Source organism: Fonsecaea pedrosoi, assembly GCF_000835455.1.
Source record: "Fonsecaea pedrosoi CBS 271.37 unplaced genomic scaffold supercont1.6, whole genome shotgun sequence".
NCBI lineage: Eukaryota > Fungi > Ascomycota > Eurotiomycetes > Chaetothyriales > Herpotrichiellaceae > Fonsecaea > Fonsecaea pedrosoi.
The window spans coordinates 1900349-1924419 of record NW_013550610.1 but is presented as its reverse complement, the minus strand read 5'-3'; the positions used below and the strand labels follow the sequence as shown (position 1 = coordinate 1924419).

Below are 24071 nucleotides of genomic sequence, written 5' to 3'. Positions count from 1 at the left end.
CTGTCTTCCTTTTCTCACGATAGAAAGAGGTACAACTTAGCCAATTGTTTGGGCAATCAGCAGTGCGGCCCCCGGGTGTGGATTGAGGACCTTAACGCTCTGCATGCTATAATCGCCATCGACTCCCTCGCCACGACCCAAAGTTTCCGATGCTGAAAGTATCTTTGACCGCAGACAGCCCGGTCATAGCGTGGTCAGTCAGCGGGGGGAAATATGCCACAGTGGATAAAGGCGGACGCCAAAGAAACATGTCGCTCTGTCTGTTAGTGGGAGCGACGGCCTGTGAGAGGGCCATTCCAATATCTCAAATGCTATAGTATCTCCGTCGAATACGCTGTTGCCACTGCATTACCACACACTGATAGACAGGATAGCAGATTGAAGCGCATTTCGCACCCGGTACGTATGTCTAGTATATAGATAGACCTTGGATACTCGGGTTGTGGCCTGTGATTGTAGAGGCTGAAAGAGTAGATGTCGACTTTGCCAATGCGCCAAGGTCGGCACTCCAGAGAAACTCAAATTCCGAAATCTCTCCGCGTCCAATCCCGTGCCTTGTATATGTCACCCGTGTGTCATTATCCAATTTCAATTAGATAGTGGTCAAGGGCTACTATATCACACGGTATCCTGCAACGACAACGATGGATCAATTGATCCTTCCTCGATATTTGCATTTCTCCTCTGCTCCGATGCCTGCAAACGACACTTTCTTGCTCCAATACACGGCGGAGCATGTCGCCCTCGTCCAATCGACCCGTTGCACTGCCGTGTCTCTAACCCCAACCAGATCTCGCCCCCTTCACGCACACGAGCGGTCGATAGCTTCGTGGCGATGAGATTCAGCGAAAACGGTCGACACATTCCTTTCAATTTCGAACGCGTTTTGCCAACGAGTGTCTATTAGTGGCATCAGTCGCGAATTGTGAGAAGAAAGACTGTGCGGCTTCAATCGAGCTTGCATAATCAACACCGACGACAATGGACAGTGCCTTGTGTCCAGATTTCCCATCACCCTGGCTGGACTACTGGAGTAACAACGCAGGCTAAAGCTGCGACTGCGACGATCCGTTACGGTTTGTCATCTACGTAAACCGTGCAGGGCAGTCGGGAGAGCTCGCTCGAACACTGCTCGGTCCGGATTTGGCTGATGGGTGTGATGTACAATTCCGTGGTTGTGGCCGGCCACCTCTAACACAGAGTAGGTCATACCAGTTGGGTGATTCCTCAATCGATCGATTCGACCCAGCACTGAAGGCGAAGAGGTTGGTATCTGGTTGTAAGGGAGAAAGGCGGCTCAGGTTTGTATATCGGTTTCTTCTAACTTTCTTTTCACATGCTTTCACACATTTTTTCCGACTGGTCTCGCTTGGTACAACGACGTCCCTTCGTGGGGTATTGGGGAAACCTAGCCCTTTGAGCCCCTTCTGCCCTTCTACCTTCTAACAAAATCACCCCCAATATCTCATCAAGAGCGGGGATGCTAACCCCAAAACTGAGATTGAACATTGAACATTCAGATGTGTGAGAAACTAAATCATTTGACTGTGCTGATTGTGCTACCAACAACCGAAAACCTGGAGGTCAGGGACTCGAACATATCGTTACCAAGTCTGGAAACACATACATGATCGTCATCTCGTCGTTTCCTGATAATGAAAGAAAAGAACATGAACCTATGACTCCTGCTCGCTGTGCCAGGCACCGGGTACCAGGCACTGCGTACTGTGTACTGCATACTCGGTACAAGAACAAGAACATTGACAATCACAATAACAACATTCGTAGTTAGCATCGCATCCCGTGGCCCGTGAATCGTAAACCATAAACCAAGATCCGTAAGCCGCAAATCGCGAAATGAATCAAAGGAATTCAAATGTGTCTCATCTCTTCACTGGCCCGTCACCCCTCGCCCGGGCGCCCGGGAATAAATCATACATGAGAGGCAACGACATAGACCCGAAACGGAGATATGTCAGAAAGAAAATCGTGGGTTGGTTCGTTTGGGACCAGGGGGGTTCTTCGTCAGGATAGAATCGGGAACGAATAACTCGAGTCCAAACGGGGCGTGAGCCCGTAGGTTCTTCGTGGTGGTGATGATATACAAGTAAGTGACACACGCGGGATAGAGGGGAGAGACGGAGACGGAGGCCGTGGACGTGGACGTAGACGTGGAATAAAAGTGACAACAGGTGGCAACTCAAAGCATTGTTGTCAATGCATGCATCGGGCTCAGATGGTGTGGTGGAGATTATGTGAGCATTCTGGTGTGAGGCGGAGGAAGCGAGACGGTGCTGCTGTCGCCGCTGCAGCTGGGGAGAGATCCTCGAAAGCCGCGCCGACGTGCGCGACAATCTGGCTAGCGCTGGCACTCGCACTGACATTTGGCTGCGGCGAGAATGACGATTCGTACTGGCTCGACAGGGTTGTGCGGTCGGCGACGCTGGAGCCGGGACCGCGGGCGAGAGGGGCCAAGTCGTCGTTGAGGCCCGGGATGACCATACCGGACGAGTCGTCTCCAAAGAACATGTGGTCGAGGCTGTTCGGGCTCTCGGTGAAGAGACTCCACGGATGAGGGCCGTCGTCGTCCATCAAGTCCTCTGAGGCATGGTGGTGTCCGTTGGCGCGGGCGTTGATGTTCAGGGCAGCGGTGTTGGCGGCGATGGCTTGACCCCGGCCAAGGGTTAACGGGGCCGGCACCTCGAAGCTATTGTCGAAGCTGAGGCCGCCGGTGCTCAAGGAGGGCCCGGAGGACTGAAATGACGAAGCAGACTCGTCGAATCTCGAGACATATCTGGGCCGGCCGACGGCTGGGCTGGGCATGCCACCAGCACCACCGTGGCCACCACCTTGGCCTCCGTAGGTCTCGCGGTTCGAGTCATCCTTGAAATGATGCCCAAGTCGACACCAGCACCCCGCACAACCGCATCCGCAACCATGATTGCCGCCGCCTGAGCAGCAAGAGCAGGGTGAGCCTTCGGTGTTGTTGAGGTGGTGGTGGTGGTGATGGTGGGGTTGAGTAAGGCCTGAAGAACCGTGTAGTGATTCAATGGGAGCGTCGGCATTGACGCGCCGAGGACGATGAGGGGCCATGGTAGCAGTGGGAATATAAGATTGAATCTTGCAAAGTGCGAGGATGCATGCGCCAGGGACCGAGGCTCTCTTTTTTTGGAGCTTATTTTGGTATACAAGTACAGGTGTAATGAGATAAACACGTGTTGAGACAGCCGACTCGATGGAGAACAGTTACTAAGTCTTTTTCCCTCACAACAAGTATAATGTATGGCGCAGAGACAGAGTAGAGAGGAAGCTGGCAAAAGGAGACAGTGCAAAAGCAAATAAATGTAGGCAAGTCAGTCGGGACAGAGCAGAAGTAGATATATACGAGTTCGGGACCAGCAGAGAGACAAGATGTCCCGTCATGACGAAGGAGGAGCTAGACAGGACAGTCATGTGGAAATGACCTGGAGACCCTGACAAGAAGATCCCATGGACCAGCTTGAGCCCGGTTGTGCTCTCAGCCTCGCAGTTTTGATTTCAAACCGAGGATAACGACAATCCATTTGGACGAGGAAGAACGTGCACGAGCGGGATACGATTGGTGGTAGATAGACAAACCTTCAGGTCCGGTATATCCTAGTTCAGCTTGTGTTCAATGCCGTGATCGGGGAACTGGGGAGATGCAGAGATAGAAAGTATAGTTCTCGCCAGCCGAGCCAGGGCGTTGTCACAAGATCAGGATGTGAACCCGTTTTCTTCCAGAAGGCCGAGGGGTAAGGTGTAGTAGATAGGGCGACGTGCGATGGACCTTTGGTTACGCCTTACGACGAATGGCGTGGCACCCATGGCCGATGGCTTCGTGGGCCGTGTGTGCCGCATGCAAGGCGCCAACCTTGTTGGACAGTTACGACAGTTGTAGATCTGTTTTGCCGACCACGGGTCACGGCTGGCGTCGGATTCTGAAGGAGATGGGGAACGAAAAGGAAAAAAAAGGGACCATGCAGCTTGCCCATGCCAACACTAGACTCTCTTTCCAATGCGAGAGTTGATTGAAATAGTCCTGCTTTCCCTCGGTTCAGCGGGGTTCGTAACCGGTGTAGGGGGGTGACATCAAACCAAGACCAGCCTGGAATCAATATCCCGACGTGCCTTGTATCCGAGCAACGACTGCTCCCTCCACCACTGTTGGATCGTGGACAATTGGCTGGCTACATCGTGTGAACCAAGGCACGTGTCGACACACTGGGTGACTATTCTGTGGTATATCTATTGTGTTTACAACTGTATACTTGTAGTAGAGCACTGAAGTGCTTCCACACAGACCGGTATTTATTGTCCATGACTACGGCACTCGCGTCCGCTATCCAACCGACTCTTTGCTTCCCCGAACATTCATTCTCTGCTCTTCACCTGTGGTATCTCTGTGTCCCTGACATGATGGCCACTTGAGCCATGTCCTCCGGCATTCATTTCATTCGCTCGACGGTTCACAGCGGGAGTCATGGTTTGGATTTGATCCCTGGTGTAGATCAGTTTGCAGGGTCAACTGTATGACGTCCTCGAGATTTCTCTGGTCGGTCGTTGAAGGCATGTGGCATGACGGACGGGTCAGGAGAGCGTATATCGAGACGAAACTATCTGTGAAATCACAACACCTAAGGCGCGAGTTAGGCAAATGCCAGTAATCGTGGAGGGGAGTCCGGACCTACCTCCATCCCTGCATGACTCACTTTCTGTTGCATGCCTACCTTACCTGGGGAACCGCTGGGGTTTGCGGATATACACACAGTGTGAACTCCATTAAATCATTGGGTGGTCAGTCAGATGGCCCTTCACTGCAGATGCCTGAGCATGGACCGCAGCTTTATTCCAGAGTGTCGAGCAAACCAGCACCAGGAGATTGACATCATCTGTAGACCAGCGCATGCGGGGAGATGAGAATGGAAACTATAGCGGCAGGGATGAAGCAAGTGTAGCGAGGGACCCTGGTTTCTAGGCACCAGGCCTCCCATCTCCCTCCCATCTTGTTTCCCTTCCTATTATTATCTACCTAGATACCTGCCTATCCTGTCCTCAAATCCCCCACCATTGTCAATGTCGCAATCTTTCCTCCCCCATCTTTGAACTCCCCATCTTTGAAATAATGGCCCCCCGAAAATAACCGCCTCACCTCGATTGATTCTGGAAATCATTCCGCCTTTTGGCCGAGGAGATTTGTAGGTCTCTTGACATGTGAATTTTCCCCTCGCCGTACCAAAGTACCAAAGGACCGCGTGCCCTTCTACCATCCACCATCTGTACCCACCCCTTTCAAAAACCTCTGGCTTATAGCTTATACATGAGACATTGTTATCCTCAAAAAGGTACCAATTCACTCCCTCGTAACAATTATAAAACATACGAGATACGTACCTCGTCTACTAGCAACTATATGGGTACTCGTAGGCGTGGATAGATATCGTAGCACCTGCCCAATCCGACCGAATTACCGCATCCATCCATCAATCAATCCATCGATTCGTCCTCCCGGCCTCCTGGTCTACTTGGCCTGGTCAGACCTCAGAGCTCAGCTCAAGTCAGGGGGTTCTTTTCTTTTCCTTTCCTTTTAGTGCCCCATCACCTCCGCTTTCCCTTCTCCTTCTCCGTAACCTATTCGTTCATTTCCGCCCTTCCCAAAAAAGAAAAGAGGATGTTCGGACTCGAATTGATCCTGGAAACCGCCCAGTCCGTCCGCGAGTCAGTTTTTGTTTCCAATCACCACTGGTGCCGTCACCGCCACGACGGTCAAGTTTCAAACTGGACATTTGTATGGTAGCCACCGGCCTACGTGGGAAGTACCTGCGAGTACTCGGAACAGATATACCTACTCGAATAGAGAGACCTGCAGGAAATACCATGTACGAGTAGCGAGTCGGTAGACCACACAACGCGACACAAACCAATAACGATCCACCCCCCTCGTCATTCTGCCATCATTGCCCTATGTAGGCACTTGTACGTAGGTGCTCGCATCTCTCTTCGAGAGATACCTATCAACCGGGTATACTTTGGGCGATCAATGTCGGACCTCGCCGACCCTCGTCCCTGATAGGCCCAACCATCCAACCCTTTCGACCTTCGAACCTTCTAACCCTTCCATCTTCCTTCGTCCACTGTTCCACTCCCACCTCCACTTCGACAAATACTGATCAGACCAGCCACCGGCCGACTCCACCTCGCTTCACCCTACACCCTAGCACTCTAGAGACCACCACTACCACTTGACTCGGCCTTCCACACAAAAACACCTGCACCGTACGTCTTAGTATCAGCCGGGGGTACGGGGCACGGGGCACACGGGGCTAACTCGAGTCGTAGTCGTAGTCGTAGTTGTAGTCGTGGGGCTTCTGTCCAGAGCATGTAACTCGGGTCCTTGGACAGCGAGCTTCGGGAGAATTCAACACGGACCCAAATAACCTCTCCTGCGTCTCCTGTCTCGTGCGACTAAGAAGGGGTACCTGCTCCGTACTGCCCGTGCTCCGTACCGAGTACATAGTTCAATGGTCAGGTGGGTGAGTGGGTAGCACTTGGATCGCTAGACCCCTTTCTTCTCCCTCTCCAGAGCGAGCATATCTGAGAGTTCAAGAGTGAAAAGGTAGGCGGCGGAAACTATATCCATTCTTACTCGTACCTATACTTTGTAGGTATATACCATGCCTGCTCAAAACACCGGGTCCTTGTCGTGAAGGAGCCACAAAACCAGACACAAGTCAAAAAGTCGAGTTTCATCCTCCATGTTTCGTAGTCATAACTCGTGTATCCATGCATGCCCGTTTTGTCTTCTGGTATATATGTCCACTTTTCATTTCACATCAGAGATGGGTATCAATCAAGTCCTATATAACTCGCGTAGCCTCATAGCAATCCCAATTCAACCACCGTCCTCCACCAGGAGGTACTGAACCAAACAAACAGAAAGTACATGCCCCCAAAAAGCGTCTTGCATCGTCAACAGATCACTAGACAACTTCCGAAAAGTAGCGTTTACTCGTGTGTCTTCCAGGAGATCTGGGGTCAGGCGGTAACGGTCCGCTGTGATGTACTACGTGCGGGCGGAAGACCGCATCCACGGGTGGCGTCCACTCATCCAGGCCTAATGGAAAGTATTCGTAGAGCTGATCCGCACTCTCGCCCTCGGCCGGGAATGGCAGGCTTGATTTGGTCGCAAGCAGCTCCGGTCTATGAGGCCCAGAGGCCATCGACCCTTGCCCATTCATCGTCGCTATCGAGCCCGGAACACTGGTCATTGATACTTGGTGTGAGTGTACTCTAGGTCGTGGGCCCATTTGGTTGGCAAGTTGCCCTGGCGAGGTGCCGGGATTGCTTGTATATGTCCCCGATGGACCTTTGTTGACCAGGGAAGGTGAAGGATTCGACGTGGGAGGCCGAGATGAATGTCGTGATCCTTGTTGCGGTGGGTGAGGACTCCCTCCCTCATCATCACTCCCGAAATGTAAGCTCATCGGCCGGCTTCCAGGAGCCATCTCTTGAGGGAACGTAAAGGGGAATGTACCCGGCGTTCCGAGATCAGGGGTGCCTTCTGGAAACGCTGGTATGGGAGGATTGATAGCTGTTGAGTAGGGAGTGGCAAGAGAATCTTGGACACCTTGTGATACCCAGTTGGTGCCGTCGATATCAGTGGGCTTCACGTCAATACCATCGAAACCAGTCATCTGGGCTGTCTCCTCCGCCGGGGTCTTGATCTTGGGGGCTGAAGTGACTTGCGGAACGGAGGTTTGACTGTTCGTGACCCGGGATGTCGCCGGAAGATGCTTACGAGCTGTCGAACTGCTGCTCAGAGGTAGATCTTTCCGTGCTGCAAAGTTGCGAGGGCTCCGGCCTCGGACAATGACAGCCCCCGAGTGCGCTTCAGCAATGGAGATCTTACCGCCTGTCGATAACGATGCCATGATCTTCAAGTGTAGCGTGAAGTGTTGTTGCAGTTCTTTCCGTCTACCATTATTGGCTGTGGCTATCCGGAATTGCAGCCTTTTCCATTGAATGGGAAACGTCGTAAAGTCGGTATCCAGATCTTGTCCAGTCATCTTGTCCAAGGGAATTGTGGGAGGCTCTTTCTCTACCTTGTCCTCTGGCTTGGGTGCTTCACCCGACGCCGGTGTCTTCCACGGCACGGAGATGATTTTGACCGAGTTGCCTTCAACGGATTCCGTGGCTGATACGGCCAATTCCAACTCATAGATGGGGATTCTAGACCCGTCGTCGGTGAAGACATATCTCAGGTTACGAGGGAGCGTCACCGAGCCGGTGATTTGAAATAGATTGCGCCGATAACATGTCAGTTCAGGGGGAGGAGGGGGGGTGTCGGCGGTGGCCGGCCATTGGGACTCGGCCAAGAAGAACATGCCGTGCAGCTGGGCACTGATGTTGACCGACGACCGACGGAATGAGTCGTCCAGGAGTGTAAAGTTGTATTGTGGCATCGAGAAGCTGAGATATTTGCTGTCGCGGTCGATTGAGGGACTCTCGGGCAGCCCTTCGGTGGGCACCCGCTCGAATTGAGACAGTGTGCTTTCGGCAAAGGGATCTTCGAAGTTGGATGAGTACCGCTTCAGCATGGCAGGGTGTTGCAGGTTACTCGAAGGTGCGAAACTGAGCTCGTCGCCACTGGAACATGTTAACTCTAGCAATCGAGATGGGACCGAGCGACATTACCTCATATATGGCTCCGAGTCGAAGTTGGAGTATTGATCTTGCAAATCCATCACCGACGGAACACTCATGTAGTCGAGATTTTGCAGATTGCCTCCCCCGAAGGGTATTGGACTGTGCAAGTAAGGCATTGCGAGAGGATCGTAACCATCCATGGTTGCGGCCATGCGTTTGTGTAGGTATAGTGGCTGCGGGCGTGAGGGCAGACGCTCGATGCGGAATTTTGGAGGTTGGAGGTCAAGGAGCGACAGAGCTGCGCAAACGCGAGCCCCGGAGCTTTGAGGAGGGGAGAATTTGTTATTGAAGAGGCAAGAAAATTCTCGTCGGCATCCTCGAGAGCAAAATGATGCTCACGAAAGCGCCACCGTCGAAGAGGACAGAAAATTGGAATATCGATGAGCCGCGCGGGCGGAAGAGGGTTGTGGTTTGTTAATCAGCGGGACGGACGAGCCTAAACAGCGAGTAATTTTGGCTTGCTAAGTGTGTCTTCCTCCTAACGAGGTGTTCAACCTTTCTTCGCTTCAAACTCGACGATAGGCGGGAGGAAGTAGGAAGCGGGCGCTGCAGCCGGGGTGGGTTTGTTTTTGGGCTTGCGGCGCTGCAAGTGGTAGGCCCTGGGAGGAACACGACGAGGTGAGGCAGTTTGTCAGGGCGAATGCGCAGCTTGGCAGTGACGACAAGCGACTCGAGGATTATGAGATTTGAGGCAAATCTTGAGCGGGAAATGAGCTCGAGCAACTGGGACAGGTTGAGAGAAGTCCAAACACGAGCAGAGATGGGTGGACGTTGAAGGTGATTTGACTGCGGTGGTCTGTCGCAGCATTTAGACTTCTGAGGGAAGACCAGTCGAATTGCTTGGTGCTTGCTCTGTCCTGTGTTCCCTGCTATCGGAAAGGTATTGGGTAAGATAGAGACACACCCACTGCCTGCCGTCGGTGCAAGTTGCCAGGTGCCCACACCCGAGCCAGACAGTTTGCGCCGGTGGCTGGTTTAGGGGAGAAGGCAAACCTTGGGTCTTCTAGAAGGAAATGGGGGCAAGCCAAGGTCAGGCGCTAAGGGGGGGGAGGGGGCAAGCTTGGGGGCAAACAGGCTTAGCAGGGTGGGGTCTGCCTCTCATCTCATGCCTTTGCTCCGTCATTGACCCGGGGCTCTTGCCTGGAAGATGTATTTTGGGTGGGGGTGTTCTGGGTTAGGTACAAATCCCGAGCACAGACATACCTAGGCACATAGGTATTCAACTCTGGGTGTCAAACTCGTATCAAGGAGTAGGTAGGGGGTGTTCTGGGTACCTCAGCCGCCTATAAGCAAATGACTCGTAGGCGACAGTTCTGCCTAGGTCAAAATGTCAAATCGCTCCCTCCGAGCCACTCGAGTCTCCTTTGATTTCCGTCTCCTCGAATAGAGGGGTTTGTTCAACCTCTGAGCTTCTCCATGAGCCATGGCCCACCAAAAAGTACTCTTCTTACCAGATCAGGCTCTTGAATCACTCTGCATCAGCCCCCTCATGCATCGAAGCAGCCATGGAACACTGCTGGAAGGCCCCTCTTCGTTTAGTCTCCTGGTTAGCTGCACGCCCTCCATTGCCGTCGGTTGAAGTTCAGTGCGGTCAGTGCAGCACCCCCTCCATCACGCCATGGTCCAGTCAGACTGTCGTTCTCCCCCTCTGCGGGTTCGACTTTCCGCTGACCTCGCCCTCTCCAGCCAGTCGCAGGATTTAACCACCTCTCGCTCCTCAGGCTAGTCTGATTCCTCCCGTGTCTCAATCGCTGATCATCGCTGCGCCCGAGAGCCCGAGAGCCTGACATGCATGAGAATGGCTTGTTCGTTGTCTTCTGACGCATGCGCTTGCCGGTTGCGGCAAAGCCCGAGAGTGCCACGGTGAGGGTCCTGATGGCGCATCATGCCCTAATCATGCAGAGCTACGGCTGATCTTAGACTTTTTGCCATGGTGACCACTTCCTTCAAAAAGCAACTCTGTGCGATCAAAGTCCGGTTTGCGCTGCGCTGCCTGCAGTGCGACGCCCGGTTGAGCAGCCTCACATTACCCGCACGAAGTCTATAAGGTCTCTCCAAGCTGATGCTGGTCGACGCGACCCCCAATTCAGGCACCGAAATGCACATCCGGCGGTCAGATCGGATAACGAGAAGCTGCTGCGGGCAAGAGACGAGCGCTTCGGAAAATAAAAGAGAAAGCCACACATACATTTCCACACCTCCTTGACAGGTCCCATGACGTGTTTGCTCTGAATCACCACCTTCCCGAGTGGATCGTGTGAGACACCTGTGCGAGCCCCAAGTCCGCTTGGCTGTCAGAACGAACACTACCGAGTAACTCGCCCGAAATTCCGCAGGCACAGAGTGTACCTGACAGGGGTTTTTATTGACTGCTGTACCCAAGGCTTCCTTTTCCAGAAACTCATTCTATTTTCCTAATACGATCTGCTCCGTGCTCTCCGTATTGCTCCAGGGCAGCTAGCTCCTCCGACCATTTCACACCAATTTGCCCCAGGCCATCGCGAACTGTCCAATGTCCGCTGCTGGCCAATGATCGTTCTCTGATCTTTCTACTAATTCACGGTAGGGATTATGCGAGCCTCCAGCCGCCAGCGTTGCCAGCCTCGGCGTCCGCTCGTAACACAGTATCAGCAGACAGGACAGGTCAACTCGTATGGTATAGTTGTGGAGAGACAGTGGCCGGCTTTCCACTCTCGAGGTTATCGCTGCCCATAGCTGGAGAGCTGCAATTTGAGGATCACCAGTAGGTGGGCCTGACTTGCCCCAACTTCATTTTCTCTTCTCACCGACATATGCGTGCACTGACAGATAGTCAAAATGGCTGTCAAACATTCCGGTTCAGGGTCTGGTATCGGGAAAAGCTTACTCGTACATCGAATGATCCACATATCAACCGGTATTTCTTGCGGCGGCGTTGAGAGAGGACGACGGGAGTCGCCATTGCTCTGGTGCCAAGTGCCATCGGTGGCGGTGGATGGCCTTATTAAGTACTTGTAGTCTCTGCATGCTTCCAGCCGAGCACAAGACATCCTTGGTTCTATTGTAGACCGCGTTGGCGTGGTCCTCGTCGGGTCCTGCCAATCATGTTGCGGACATCATCGTCCAGTGGACCGGATCGCTGGAGATCTCTTCAAAACTGTTACTGATAGTAAAGCCCAACGCCTTTAGGCCGTTCATAGCAACATCTTCGCGGGTCTGTTGAAGGAGAAAAGGTCAGTCTTCCACATCTTCGATCGCGTCGGCGGTTTCGCAACTTACATAGTCCAAAAGGAGCGTCCGCAAACCTTGCTTTTTGAGCTGGCGTACACCCAAGAGGACAAGGCCTTGGAAAAGCGAGACGCGGTCGCTGTACATAGTCGAAATAACCGGGGATGACAAACATGCCGTTCCAACTTGCTTGTACAATGACGGAATATAGCGGGCAATTTTCGATTCGGCTCGGGAGATCAAGATGCTTCCTAGAATTGACTGATCAGATGCCCTTTTCGCCCGAATGACACCACAGCCTTCGTCATTGCCTAGGGCCATTTGGTAAACACCTCGTACATCCGTCCGGGCACATCTTTTGAGATGCTCCATCATCACTTCACTGTACTCGGCTCTGTGTACCAGGTCATATTTGACGTCGGCATTTGCCAAGGCCTGGCCTAATCCTTCAGGAGCTGTCCAGGCTGACAAGTCGCGAATCATCATGGTTGCCACAGGTGTGGAAAGAGACACATTCCATCCGAGTTTGGCAAACCATTGGCGCAGGTGTTTGTACTCCAGGGGATCCAGTTTGGGGATGCCTAGGTACACATGCGGAAACTTGACCCCAAGCTGGAACTTCGTGATTCCTTTCTTCTGAAGCAGCGCTCGTACGGCACGGTCGTGTAGAGAATGCCCGATAGATAACCGGCGGCGCGCCGGGTCCACAATGATGGCTCCGATATGCCCAACTCCGCTGTTCTTGAAATAATATGTGGTACAAAACCCAAACAACTCTTTTGTACTGCTGTTCCTGACCACAAAATGCGCCTCTTCCACATCGGGATCGCGGAGGAGGAAAGTACCAGACGTCGCGTTTTTCAGCGCCGCTGCGTGTACTGATGGCTCATTTTGTGATTGGATAAGGAGGGCGTCTAATGCTGTCGAGTCTCGATCCTCACTGAAGCTTTCCACAAGCCACTGCTGTCTGGTGTGACTAGTCTGGGGCTTCTGGCTAGATGAGCCCGGCAACACTCCCGACGGGGTAAGCTCACCATAAAGTACTTGGACTAACGCTTGCAGCGCTGCCTCGGTGAAGTCATAGGTACAAACGTACGTTCCGATCGACGTGTCAGATGCAAAGTCGAAGGGGGAGCTGACGGCAACCACGACACAAGGCTTTTCTCGTGGAGTGCCATCTGCTCCGACCGACAACTTACATAACATAGAAATGTGTTTTGCAAAAGCGTTTTGATACATATTCCGACCTGCATCTGCCGTGATGACCACGACTCCTCGAGCTCGATTCAAGAGGTTCTCATGGAGCGGTCTCACTCCATTAGCAGTATATGAAGTGTGAGAGATTTTGCCGTTGCGGTACCGGGCGAGCATTCGACCAAGTTCTCGGAAGACTTGCTCTCCACTCATGATTGACGTATTCGTATCGATGCTGGGACTGCGCCCCAAATGAGGGACCGTCGACGCCTCGTTTTGCAGGAGATGAAACAGGGCGGAAGCTGGTAATGGTTTGACTAAGGGCGTCAAAAGGAGAAGTTCTTCGTCGGGTTTGATGACTCTGGACAACGGCAGATAATGTTGTCGGTCTCGAACCACGGTAATTGATTTGTTATAAGCTGTAGTTGAAAGGCTTGTATGAAGAGGCTGCAAGCGTGAAAGATTCTCGATTCCCGCTGGCGAAAACGCCTTTTCCCAGGATGTATATTTTCTCTTCAGGTTAAGGATTCGCTGTACTGACTGTTGCACTCGATATCTCTCAATCATGCCATTATCCAATCCAGTGGTAAGACCGTTGATGGCGTCTTCTTGGACTGACAGAGTTCGGCAAGTCAGGATCAGGTCACAGCCGGCCTGGAAGGCCATGACTGTTCCACCACTGATACCAATGTTGCGGCTCAGAGCCTCCATTTCCAGGCACTCCGAAACCACGACACCTTCAAAGCGCATTTCGTGTCGCAACAGATCTCGAACAATCTGCTCCGAAAGACAAGCGTGCATCACATTGACTTGAGAAGATGCCATGGCAACGCCGCCGACCATCATTGCATCAACGCCATTGGCGATCGCGGCGCGAAAAGGGACCAAAGCACTCTGGCTCAGATTCTCCAAGGAGTCTGTAATGGTGGGCACGTCATCTGGGACGCCAAAGAATTCAAGATTGCCATAAGAAGGGAAATGTTTGCCGCAGGTCGCGACTCCGCCTTCTTGGTAGCCTTTGATGCATTCGACACCATATGCCGAGACTTCATGAGGGTCATCGCCTACAGATCGAACGCCGAGAGGCTGGTTTCGGGCGTTGGTCAGGACATCCAGCACTGGACCCAGGATCCAATTGATACCACACGAATTCAACTCCTGAGCTGTTGCTCTGGCGATATCCTTTGCCAGTTTCTTTGAGCCGGTAGCAGCCAAGCCCATGGCACTGGGGAATTGACGAATATAGACCTCGTCATAGAGACTGTTGACGCCGCCATTTTCCTGGTCGAGAGCAATCAAAAGGGGCACCGGATGACCAGCTTGACGTGCAAGAGTCTGAAGGTCAAGCACGAGCTGGGTCGCCTGTTCTGCAGCTGTTGTAAAATAGCCTGTCAGTGACCCCAATGAAAGCGAGCAAAGACACGCAAGAACAGGGGACGGCACATTTGAGGTTTTGAGCCTTGAGTAATATAGAGCCTACGTGATACTTCTCGATCAAGGTCTTGACTTGATCAGTGACCGTGGTGCCATCAAAGCCCATCATAAACAACTGGCCGAGCTGCCTGCCAGATATATAGTTAGACTGTATCCACGTCGCAAGGGCTGAGAATGACGGGATGAGACATACCTCGATTCGTCCCACAGGCCGGGCAGATCCCCATTGGTAGTGGCCACAGCCATGATGAGACGAAGGGCCGAGTTCCCCACATGCACCACGATTGGATGGGACAGGCGTTAAGGCTGGGCAACCCGGACAAGAGAGGAAATGGAGCAGGAAGGAGAGTTCGCGGGGTCGGGAACAGGAGTCGGTTCAGAAGCCGAGCACTGGCAGTCCTTGACACAGCGCGCTCAGGCAGAGAGTCGAGCACGGACCAGTGAAAAGTCGCGGATGGCGAGATGCGCGCGGCATCAGAGAAGCTCTGGGAGAAGCTCTGGGAAACGTGGGAGCGGACAAAGAAGGTGATGTTGCATTCTGGAGATGGAAGTGTCGCAACGTCGCGTCCTGAGCGAGGAGAAATGTAATGGTGAGAGGGAAAATGGGATGCGACATGGATGGGATGCCACCTTTTTTCCCACCGAAGCCGGGCGAACGAGACGGTTACACTGGCTCCAGTCACGTGGACACATACAAAACAGAAAATATTTGCTTTGTTTGCCCCCCATTTCTCCATCCTCTGCCTGCGCCCTCTGCCACCTTCTTCCCACTCCCACATAGAGGATTGGCTGCGACGGCACGACGGCTACCCTATCTCGCTGACTTCATCGGCTGCTTCCTGCTGATAACATGGCCAATCTCCCTTGCTCCAGCGCTCCGGTTGTCTCCCGATGGTAGCGAGCGGGTGCTCCATTGGTTGGGTGACAATATTGCAACTGTTGCACCACCAACACCCCTCCTCGACACTGGTTACCTGTCCCTTCGCTGTCCTTGTATGGGAAAAAAGATTTCTCTGTGACACCAGTGCCTTATTCTCCGCATTATGGCCCCTACGTGTGTAATCCCTCTCATGATGGTCTGGCTAAAGGTTGTCCTGCCGCCTACGTCAACGGTTTGTCGCTGATCTCTTTTATGTCCATCCCCCCGCCCCCTGCGACTGTTGTGCTCTCCTCAGTAGATTTCCCTCTTATCTCGCGAACCTCCGAAGAGAACTTGCTACCAAAATGAAGGTCATCATCCGTGACGACAAAGACGGTGCTTCCAAGTACGCAGCCCGATACATCGTCAACCGCATCAATGCCTTCGCGCCGACTCCCGAAAAGCCCTTTGTCCTTGGACTACCCACTGGCAGCAGCCCCGAGATCATTTACAAATATCTGGTTGAGGCGCACAAGGCCGGTGAGGTATCATTCGCCAATGTTGTGACTTTCAACATGGACGAATACGTGGGTCTGCCTGAAGAACATCCCGAATCCTACCACAGCTTCATGTACAAGCATTTTTTCGCCCACGTCGACATCAATCCTGAGAATGTCAACATCCTTAACGGCAACGCTCCCGATCTGAAAGTCGAATGTGCTGCATATGAAGAAAAGATTGCCCGTGCCGGTGGGATTGACCTGTTCCTGGGAGGTATTGGACCAGATGGGCATATTGCATTCAATGAGCCAGGTTCTTCGCTGCGCTCAAGGACCAGAGTCAAGACATTGGCGGAAGACACAATTCGGGCCAATTCGCGCTTCTTTGGTGGCGACCTCAGCCAGGTACCCAAACAAGCCTTGACTGTTGGTGTGGGCACCGTTCTCGATGCACGGGAGGTCCTGGTCATCGTCTTGGGTTCCAACAAGGCCGTCGCTCTGGCTAAAACGATTGAGGGAGGTGTCAGCCAGATGTGGACTTGCAGTGCACTGCAGATGCACGAGAATGCTATGATTGTCTGCGACGACGCCGCCACGGATGAAATGATGGTGAAAACGGTCAAGGTAAGCATGTGATCCGCTGCGAAGTGCAGAGCGTGCCCACTAACCATCTCTACAATAGTACTTTAAGAGCATCGAACAAGTCTCCGCAGGCCAACAGACCGCCAAAGCCACCCCTCAACGGTCGCAGGTTCGGTTAGACAACTGGCGCGCGGGGTTGAAGGACCTCAGAATCGATACGGAGAAGAAAGAGCTGTTGGAACAAGACGATGGAGAACTGACACCAGATAGCATGTCCTCGAGGCTGGTGGACTCGGCCATCGCCATGAACGACAAGAAGATGGGGGATTTCATGTTCGACCGTATGGGCTCGCGGGTTTCGACTTTTGCGGCATAAAATGGAATGGATGGATGTATCTTGTTCGAGTGGCGAGGCTGAGGATCCGAGTCTGGAGAAACCGTTTTGTTTTCATTTAGTGCAAGGATTATTCTATGGTTATCCCTTTAGTGGCGTACAATATGGTACTTTATAAAAGGCGACGGCGTCCTCTTCGGGGTCAGGATTTCTACATGGATTGGTTCAGCAAGCTAGATTCAAGCGGCTTCAGATTCAATTCGAGGACAAGCTCAAGCTTGGCCGACGATGCAGAATGACATTATTGTTTGGGGTATACTTTTCGCGAGGAAGGGCCTCTGTTAAATCCTCTCTGCCCGTCATTGTCGGTGTTTTATTCATTCTTACTATAACTTGGCAAAGACCGTTGGGACACTCCCTCCCATCTCGACCAGGGTGCTCTTATTCCGCACCCAAGCCTCCAGGCCTCTCCGGCCATTCTCGACGCCGACACCGCTCTGTTTCCAGCCCCCAACGGCCATCTCGGCGGGCGACTCGCCCCAGGTATTGACCCAGGTGATGCCGGCCTGGAGTTGCTTGATCACCGTATGGCACTGGTTGATGTCCTTCCCGAAAACGCCGGCGGCGAGGCCCAGCTCAGTGTCGTTAGCGCGCGACACGGCCTCGTCGAGCGAGTCGTACGGCAGGATGGCCATGACGGGGCCGAAGATCTCTTCCTTTACGATGCGCATGGCGTCGGTACAGTCGGTGAAGACGGTGGGTTGCACCCAGTATCCGCTCCTAAGGTGCGCTGGGAGATGGGCGGGTTGGTCGAGACCGCCGTGGAGCAGCGTCGCCTTGTCAACCTCGATGCCGTGCCTGATGTAGCTCGTCACTTTATCGTAGTGGACCTTGCTGACCAAGGGCCCGAAGTTGGTGTTCATGTCCATCAACTCCCCAGGTCGGACGTACTTCAACTTCTGTAGTAACACTCGTTCAAACTCGGACTTGAGCTGCTTTGGCACGAAGACCCGCGTGCCGTTTGTGCACACCTGGCCCGTGCTGAAGAAGTTGGCCATGATGGCACCGTCGACTGCCTGCTCAATGTCGACGTCCGGCAGCACGATCACGGGGCTTTTCCCACCCAATTCCATAGTCACGTACTTCATCTCCCCGGCGGCTGACCCGGCGACCTTGCGACCCGTCGAGACTTGTCCTGTAAAACTCACCTTGGCGATCACGGGATGTTTGGTCAGATAGGCACCCACGTCGCCCGCGCCATAAACAACGTTGAACACTCCGTCAGGAAGACCGGCTTCCTTGTAGACTTCGGCGAGGAATTGACCGTGGAGGGGTGTCACCTCGGAGGGTTTGTACACCATGGTGTTCCCGGCGGCGAGACACGGAGCTGATTTCCACAGCGCAATCTGAATAGGGTAGTTCCAGGCCCCGATGCCAACACAGACGCCAAGCGGCTCTTTGGAGGTGTAAACCCAGGCCGAATCGCGAAGACGAAACGACTCCCCATTCAAGCCGCCTGAGGCGACCAGACTGGCGAAATATTCGAGGACATCGGCGCCGGTGACGATGTCGACGGTGGATGTCTCCGAGTAGGGCTTTCCAGTGTCGATGGTTTCAATCTTGGCGAGCTCGTCGTTCCGGGACCGAAGTATTGAGACGGCCTTGTGTAGAATCCTGGCTCGCTCGATGGGCGGTGTGCTGGACCATGAAGGGAATGCCGCTTTTGCTGACACCACAGCCGAGTCGATTGCTGATGGGGAGGATGTGTGGACTGTACAGACATCCTTGCCTGTTGAAGGATCGACCGAGGAGAAGGTGCCCGGTGAGGTCGAAGATGGCTGAGGTTTTCCGGCGTAGAAGGTGTGGCGCTCAGGGAGCCTCATGTTGAGGGGAGGGAAATCGAAGTCTTCAGTTGCGGCTGGGTCGTGAGAGATTGAGTCGATGTAGAAAGAGGTCAAAGGAGTTGCTTGGTGTGTATGTCTGTCTATCTCGACGTCAGTCTGTAACATTTCATTCTGCTCATAGACCGTGCAGTGACCATAAGGCGGGGCGGCGAATCACCAAGGATGACTAGCCACATCCCCTACAGTTAGGTACCTAGAGTGCCTAGCTTCATTCCTCCAAGGGCTCCTAGAAGGACTGGTCTGTCATCTCCGGGCATCTCCAGGTGCTCCGGGTGCCTGGACACCATCTTTTTCTAAGCATACCTAACTAAAAGTGCCAAGTTCATGGGTGGCGGCTTGATGATTCCAGGCTACGCGAAAAACGACCCTCTTCATCCGCTTCGTCCTCTTCCCCGTGATTCTTTTCCCCTTGTAGGCATTAATTTTCAACCCTCTCATCAGCTGCTCTTCTACGAAGGCCACAGATCACAGGCCACAGGCCCTAGTTGATACAATGATAAACCTTTTCACCATCTACTCGTATCACGTCCTTCTTATCAGCTCCTTTACCTCTTCCGGCAACATCAACCGTGCTTGACTTCATTCTTTTTGCTCTTTTGCCTCCACCACAAGCTTTTTTTAAATGTTTCTTTTTCACCGCCACCCGCCAGCAGGGCGGCATATCCCTCCATTCTTCATTTTTATTTGCCCCAGTACCCACATGGGCCTTGTTCTCTGCTAACCAAGTCTAGAAATGGAAGAACAAGACCAATCCACATGCTGTGCAACTTGTCCTGCGTCAACGTGCAGGACAGCCCCGTCGCCTGACTGGTGCTGGCCAACCGGGGAGGTTCACACTGCTGGGATATCATCCTGGCCGACCATCCACCAGCCATCACCGTGGACTGATACGATATCCTCAGGACTAAGGACTAACCAGCTGCCAGTACCGAGTACTTCTTACGCAACAGATTATGTGGGTCACGCTTCTGCCCCAGAATTCTTTTTTCCCAGTCGTCTATAATTCTCTAACAAACCTTGGATGTATGTCTAGTCCTACGCCGACAGACTTCCCAACACCCTCCTCAATTGATATTTTCAAAGAGCCCAAAGATGACGACCAACCATCTAGACGTCTCCGAAGTCGATAGCTATGACTACCTCATCGTGGGAGGTGGGACGGCAGTAAGTATGTCGGTCAGACACGAGTGGACAGGGTGCTAAATGGAATCCTACCTGATAGGGCTGTGTGATTGCATCCCGCCTAGCTGAATACCTCCCGGAGAAGAAGATACTGTTGATAGAGGCCGGGCCCAGTGATTTTATGGATGATCGAGTCCTGGATCTCAAACAATGGCTCAGCCTTCTTGGAGGAGAACTCGACTATGACTACGGGACCACTGAGCAACCGATGGGTATGTCGGTGACCTGATTTGATGCTACGAGATCTTAAAAAAGGGCTGACGACGCAATTCGCAGGTAATTCCTACATCAGGCATTCTCGCGCCAAAGTCCTGGGTGGTTGCTCCAGTCACAACACGCTGATCTCCTTTCGGCCCTTTGAGTATGATTGCAAGATCTGGGAGTCGATGGGTGCCAAAGGCTGGACCTTTCCGATGTTTATGCGTGTGTTGAACAAGCTTCGGAATACCGTCCAACCCGTTCATGCTCGCCACCGGAATCAGTTGTGTAAAGACTGGGTCCAATCGTGTAGTACCGCCATGAACATCCCAATCGTGCACGATTTCAACGCACACATTGCGGCCACGGGCGCATTACGGGAGTGTGTGGGCTTTTTCTCCGTCAGCTATAATCCCGATGACGGTCGGAGATCCAGCGCCAGTGTGGCCTATATTCATCCGATCCTCAGGGGCGAGGAAAACAGACCAAATCTCAAGATCCTGACCAATTCCTGGGTCTCCAAGATCAACGTCCGCGACGACACAGTGACAGGCGTCAACATCACCCTCCAATCAGGCCAAAAGTTGACACTCACCGCACGAACCGAGACCATCCTCTGTGCCGGTGCTGTCGACACACCGCGCCTGATGCTCCTCTCCGGGCTGGGACCGGCTGAGGAACTGTCCTCTCTTTCCATCCCTGTGGTAAAGAACATCCCTGGTGTGGGTGAAAACCTCCTCGACCACCCGGAAACCATCATCATCTGGGAGCTCAACCGACCGGTGCCACCAAACCAGACAACCATGGATTCGGACGCCGGCATCTTCCTCCGCCGTGAAGCTCCTGATGCGGCAGGGAAGAAATCCACACCAACAAATCCTGCCGCGATCCCGGACGGCAACATTGCAGACGTGATGATGCATTGCTACCAGATCCCTTTCTGCTTGAACACGACCAGATTGGGCTATGACACCCCTATCGATGCATTCTGCATGACGCCCAACATCCCTCGTCCTCGATCCCGGGGCAAACTTTATCTTACTTCGTCTGACCCCAGCGTCAAACCGGCACTAGACTTCCGCTACTTCACGGATCCTGAAGGTTACGATGCCGCGACTTTCGTCTTTGGAATCAGGGCCGCGCGCAAGATCGCGCAGCAATCTCCATTCAAGGAGTGGATCAAGCGCGAAGTGGCCCCGGGACCTGCAGTCCAATCCGACGAGGCACTCTCCGAGTATGCGAGAAAGGTTGCGCACACCGTGTACCACCCCGCGGGCACGACCAAAATGGGAGACGTGCACAAGGACGAGAAAGCGGTGGTGGACGAGAACTTGAAGGTGAGGGGCCTCAAGGGGCTAAGGATCGCAGATGCGGGCGTGTTCCCGGCCATGACCACCATCAACCCGATGTTGACGGTGCTGGGGATCGGGGAGCGATGTGCCGAGCTGGTCGCCATTGAAGCAGGCTGGCGGCTGACGGACGTGGAAATGAGCGGACGCGGCTGGGCGAACGACAAGGGACTCCGACCCAGACTGTAAAACTGGGTGGGGAAGGGAGGGTATGTGTGGTGACGGACCCCAGGTCGCCCCTGGAAACCGACCTCGGAAAGGGCACGAGATGACAATGACTATGATATCAAGGAAAAAACAAGATGTTTACTATGGCTACTCGCCGCGATTGGATGTGGATGGACAGAATGGATACTACTAGGAGTCGGTACTCTAACAAATTTATCTATTCACACCGTGCGTGCGTACCGTGTACCTCATCCCTGCCTGGGAGAAGACCCAGCATCTGGAGTCTGGACTGGGCTGCGGAATCTCTGTGCGTAGCTAATTTATCTTGTTTTGTTCTTGGCCAATCACAGACCAGGCCAGATCAGACCAGACACGAATGAACGAATGGACGAATTAGGTCAAACCAAGGGTAGGCCGTGGCACGTAGGCTGGCTGGCTGTGCGGCTCTCTTATCTCTCTAGCCTAGCCGAATCAATGAGGGCCGAGTGCGTGAGTGCGTGAGTGAACGAGTGAGTACGCGAACAAGTACTCACTTTCTCGCTCTGCTACAAAAAGGTGGAGAGGGACAGACGATGCTGTAGGGCGGGAGGTATGTGTGTACCACGTACAGGGAATCAGAGGGGGGCAGAACCAGAGTGTGAGGGGAGTCAGTCCAGCCAGCCGGGAGCCGGGAACTCGAAAAGATCTGAGACAAAGACACAGACACACACACACACAGAGAGAGAGAGAGAGAGAGAGAGAGAGAGAGACAGAGAAAAGGCAGCCGATAAGATATGCATATAACGTGTACCCTCGGATGTAGGTATCTACGCACGTTGCGTGGGGATTGAAATCGCTGGCAGACATCACATCACATGTCAGTCAATCCCACTGTGCTGTCCCGGGTACTGTGCTCTACTCCGCTCTGCTCTGCCCTACCCTGCCCTTGGGCGACGTGCTGCGCTCGCTTTGCCTTGTGCCCCCAAGACAGCGAGAAATGCCCAGCTGTTTGAATTCCCATTCGAACCTGACAGCTTTGACAACGATGACAACATCACCGGCCGTTGCCAAACTTAGTCACCCACGCTGACGCCAGCCTTGTCCGCATCCTTGGGGTCAGTCTTCTGTGGCTCGGTCCCTTCTGTGGCTGCATTCTCAGCCTTATCAGTGCTAGACACTTCGGCCGCTTTGCTCTGCGTCGTCTCGACGGCATCTTCCGCATCGTCGTCGTCCTCCTCTGGGATACTCAGCTTCTTCTCCAGCGCTCGAATCTCTTCGGGGGACGCTTCTCCGATGTCGCTCCCACGATGCTGCTTGCGGGGCGTCGCCTGCGTAGATAAACTCGTAGAAGAACTGGCGCTGACTTCATTGTCCGGCACGGCAATCGAAGATTGTGACGTGGTCGATGTCTCTTCCGGCTCTGCTACAACCTTGTCGCTCTCTTCTACGGGCGTCACGTCACTCAACCTCGACTTGGACTTCGTGACGCTACTTGTCCGACGCATCTCGAGAATCTGTTCTTCTTTCGAGGGCGATCTATCCTCGGCCGTATCTACGGCGATTTTGTCTTGTGATTCCGCAATCTTGCCGACAGATGTTCTGGCTGCCCCTTCCGATGCGAGTTGGGCTGGCGTTTTGGCTGCCGTGACCTCCGCCGCTGTATCGGCCGACTCTACCGCTGCCTCTGTGCCGACTCGATCGGCTGCAGCCGTGGGGACTTGGTCTGTTGTGCTCTGACCCTTTGCCGGGACGGCTGCAGCCTTGGGAGATTGGGCAGTAGCAGCGCTTTTCTTTTGGGTGGCTTTGGCTGCGGCCTCCGCACCTAACTGCCGAAAAGCCACATTCATGGGATTTTCAGCAGGCTTCTGGGACGCAGCAGGCTTTGTATCTCCGGCCGCCGCATTCTTTTCCTTTTCCTTCTCTGATGGTTCCGCAATGGAGATGTGGCGAGTCTCGGACGAGGCGCGTGAGGGGGGACCGGACCTCGAAGGGGTCGAAGCAGTGCTCGTCGCTGGTACTTGTGGAGCCAGGTTCGCGGACGTGGTCAGACCGCCAAAATCTTGAGTGGCTGCAATCTGTTCCTTGAGCTCTCCATACTCGTTCCACTCTTCGATTTGCTCGAGATCCTGGAGACTGGTTAGTGAAAAGGCCAGTTTTGGAAGATGGCCGGGGTACCGCATACGCCGATAATTTCGCCATATTTGACCAAACCCGGCAGCTTTCTTCCCTTGGATCTTCTGCCCCAGAGCATGCGCGCTTTCTCATCTGTTGCGCAGTCTAGTGCCCGAAACGGGATCTTGTTGGCTTTCAGAATGGTCTCCAGCCTTGAAGTCGCGGTAATAATGTGAGATGATCCGGCCGTCAGGGAGGTATAGAGGTAGAGGGTCGGGTCTGTGGAGTAGGAGGTTGTCGCCATGGTGGGCGGTTCTCGCGGGGTAAGGTGGTTTTGAGAAAGAG

General features: G+C 53.5%; 7 protein-coding genes across 7 annotated transcripts; 2 read left to right on the top strand and 5 right to left on the bottom strand.

Annotated features, from left to right (window-relative positions):
* Positions 1–2232: 2232 nt before the first annotated feature.
* Z517_09514 (uncharacterized protein) lies at positions 2233–3093 on the bottom strand (the record flags this gene model as incomplete). The annotated part of the gene is made up of 1 exon (XM_013425422.1): positions 2233–3093. One exon carries the CDS (start codon positions 3091–3093, stop codon positions 2233–2235), a length of 861 nt encoding a protein of 286 aa, XP_013280876.1.
* A 3905-nt stretch (positions 3094–6998) lies between these two features.
* Z517_09513 (uncharacterized protein) lies at positions 6999–8864 on the bottom strand (the record flags this gene model as incomplete). Its single annotated transcript, XM_013425421.1, has 2 exons — positions 6999–8664; positions 8713–8864. 2 exons carry the CDS (start codon positions 8862–8864, stop codon positions 6999–7001), a joined length of 1818 nt encoding a protein of 605 aa, XP_013280875.1.
* Positions 8865–11805: 2941 nt separating this feature from the next.
* Z517_09512 (uncharacterized protein) lies at positions 11806–14805 on the bottom strand (the record flags this gene model as incomplete). Its single annotated transcript, XM_013425420.1, has 4 exons — positions 11806–11919; positions 11983–14498; positions 14569–14687; positions 14753–14805. The coding sequence occupies 4 exons, from the start codon at positions 14803–14805 to the stop codon at positions 11806–11808; spliced, it is 2802 nt and encodes a 933-aa protein (XP_013280874.1).
* A 978-nt stretch (positions 14806–15783) lies between these two features.
* On the top strand, positions 15784–16876 carry Z517_09511 (glucosamine-6-phosphate deaminase; the record flags this gene model as incomplete). The annotated part of the gene is made up of 2 exons (XM_013425419.1): positions 15784–16542; positions 16601–16876. 2 exons carry the CDS (start codon positions 15784–15786, stop codon positions 16874–16876), a joined length of 1035 nt encoding a protein of 344 aa, XP_013280873.1.
* A 344-nt stretch (positions 16877–17220) lies between these two features.
* Z517_09510 (uncharacterized protein) lies at positions 17221–18717 on the bottom strand (the record flags this gene model as incomplete). The annotated part of the gene is made up of 1 exon (XM_013425418.1): positions 17221–18717. One exon carries the CDS (start codon positions 18715–18717, stop codon positions 17221–17223), a length of 1497 nt encoding a protein of 498 aa, XP_013280872.1.
* A 1113-nt stretch (positions 18718–19830) lies between these two features.
* Positions 19831–21656, top strand: Z517_09509 (uncharacterized protein; the record flags this gene model as incomplete). Its single annotated transcript, XM_013425417.1, has 3 exons — positions 19831–19902; positions 19961–20132; positions 20197–21656. The coding sequence occupies 3 exons, from the start codon at positions 19831–19833 to the stop codon at positions 21654–21656; spliced, it is 1704 nt and encodes a 567-aa protein (XP_013280871.1).
* A 1031-nt stretch (positions 21657–22687) lies between these two features.
* Positions 22688–24030, bottom strand: Z517_09508 (uncharacterized protein; the record flags this gene model as incomplete). Its single annotated transcript, XM_013425416.1, has 2 exons — positions 22688–23740; positions 23797–24030. The coding sequence occupies 2 exons, from the start codon at positions 24028–24030 to the stop codon at positions 22688–22690; spliced, it is 1287 nt and encodes a 428-aa protein (XP_013280870.1).
* Positions 24031–24071: the final 41 nt, after the last annotated feature.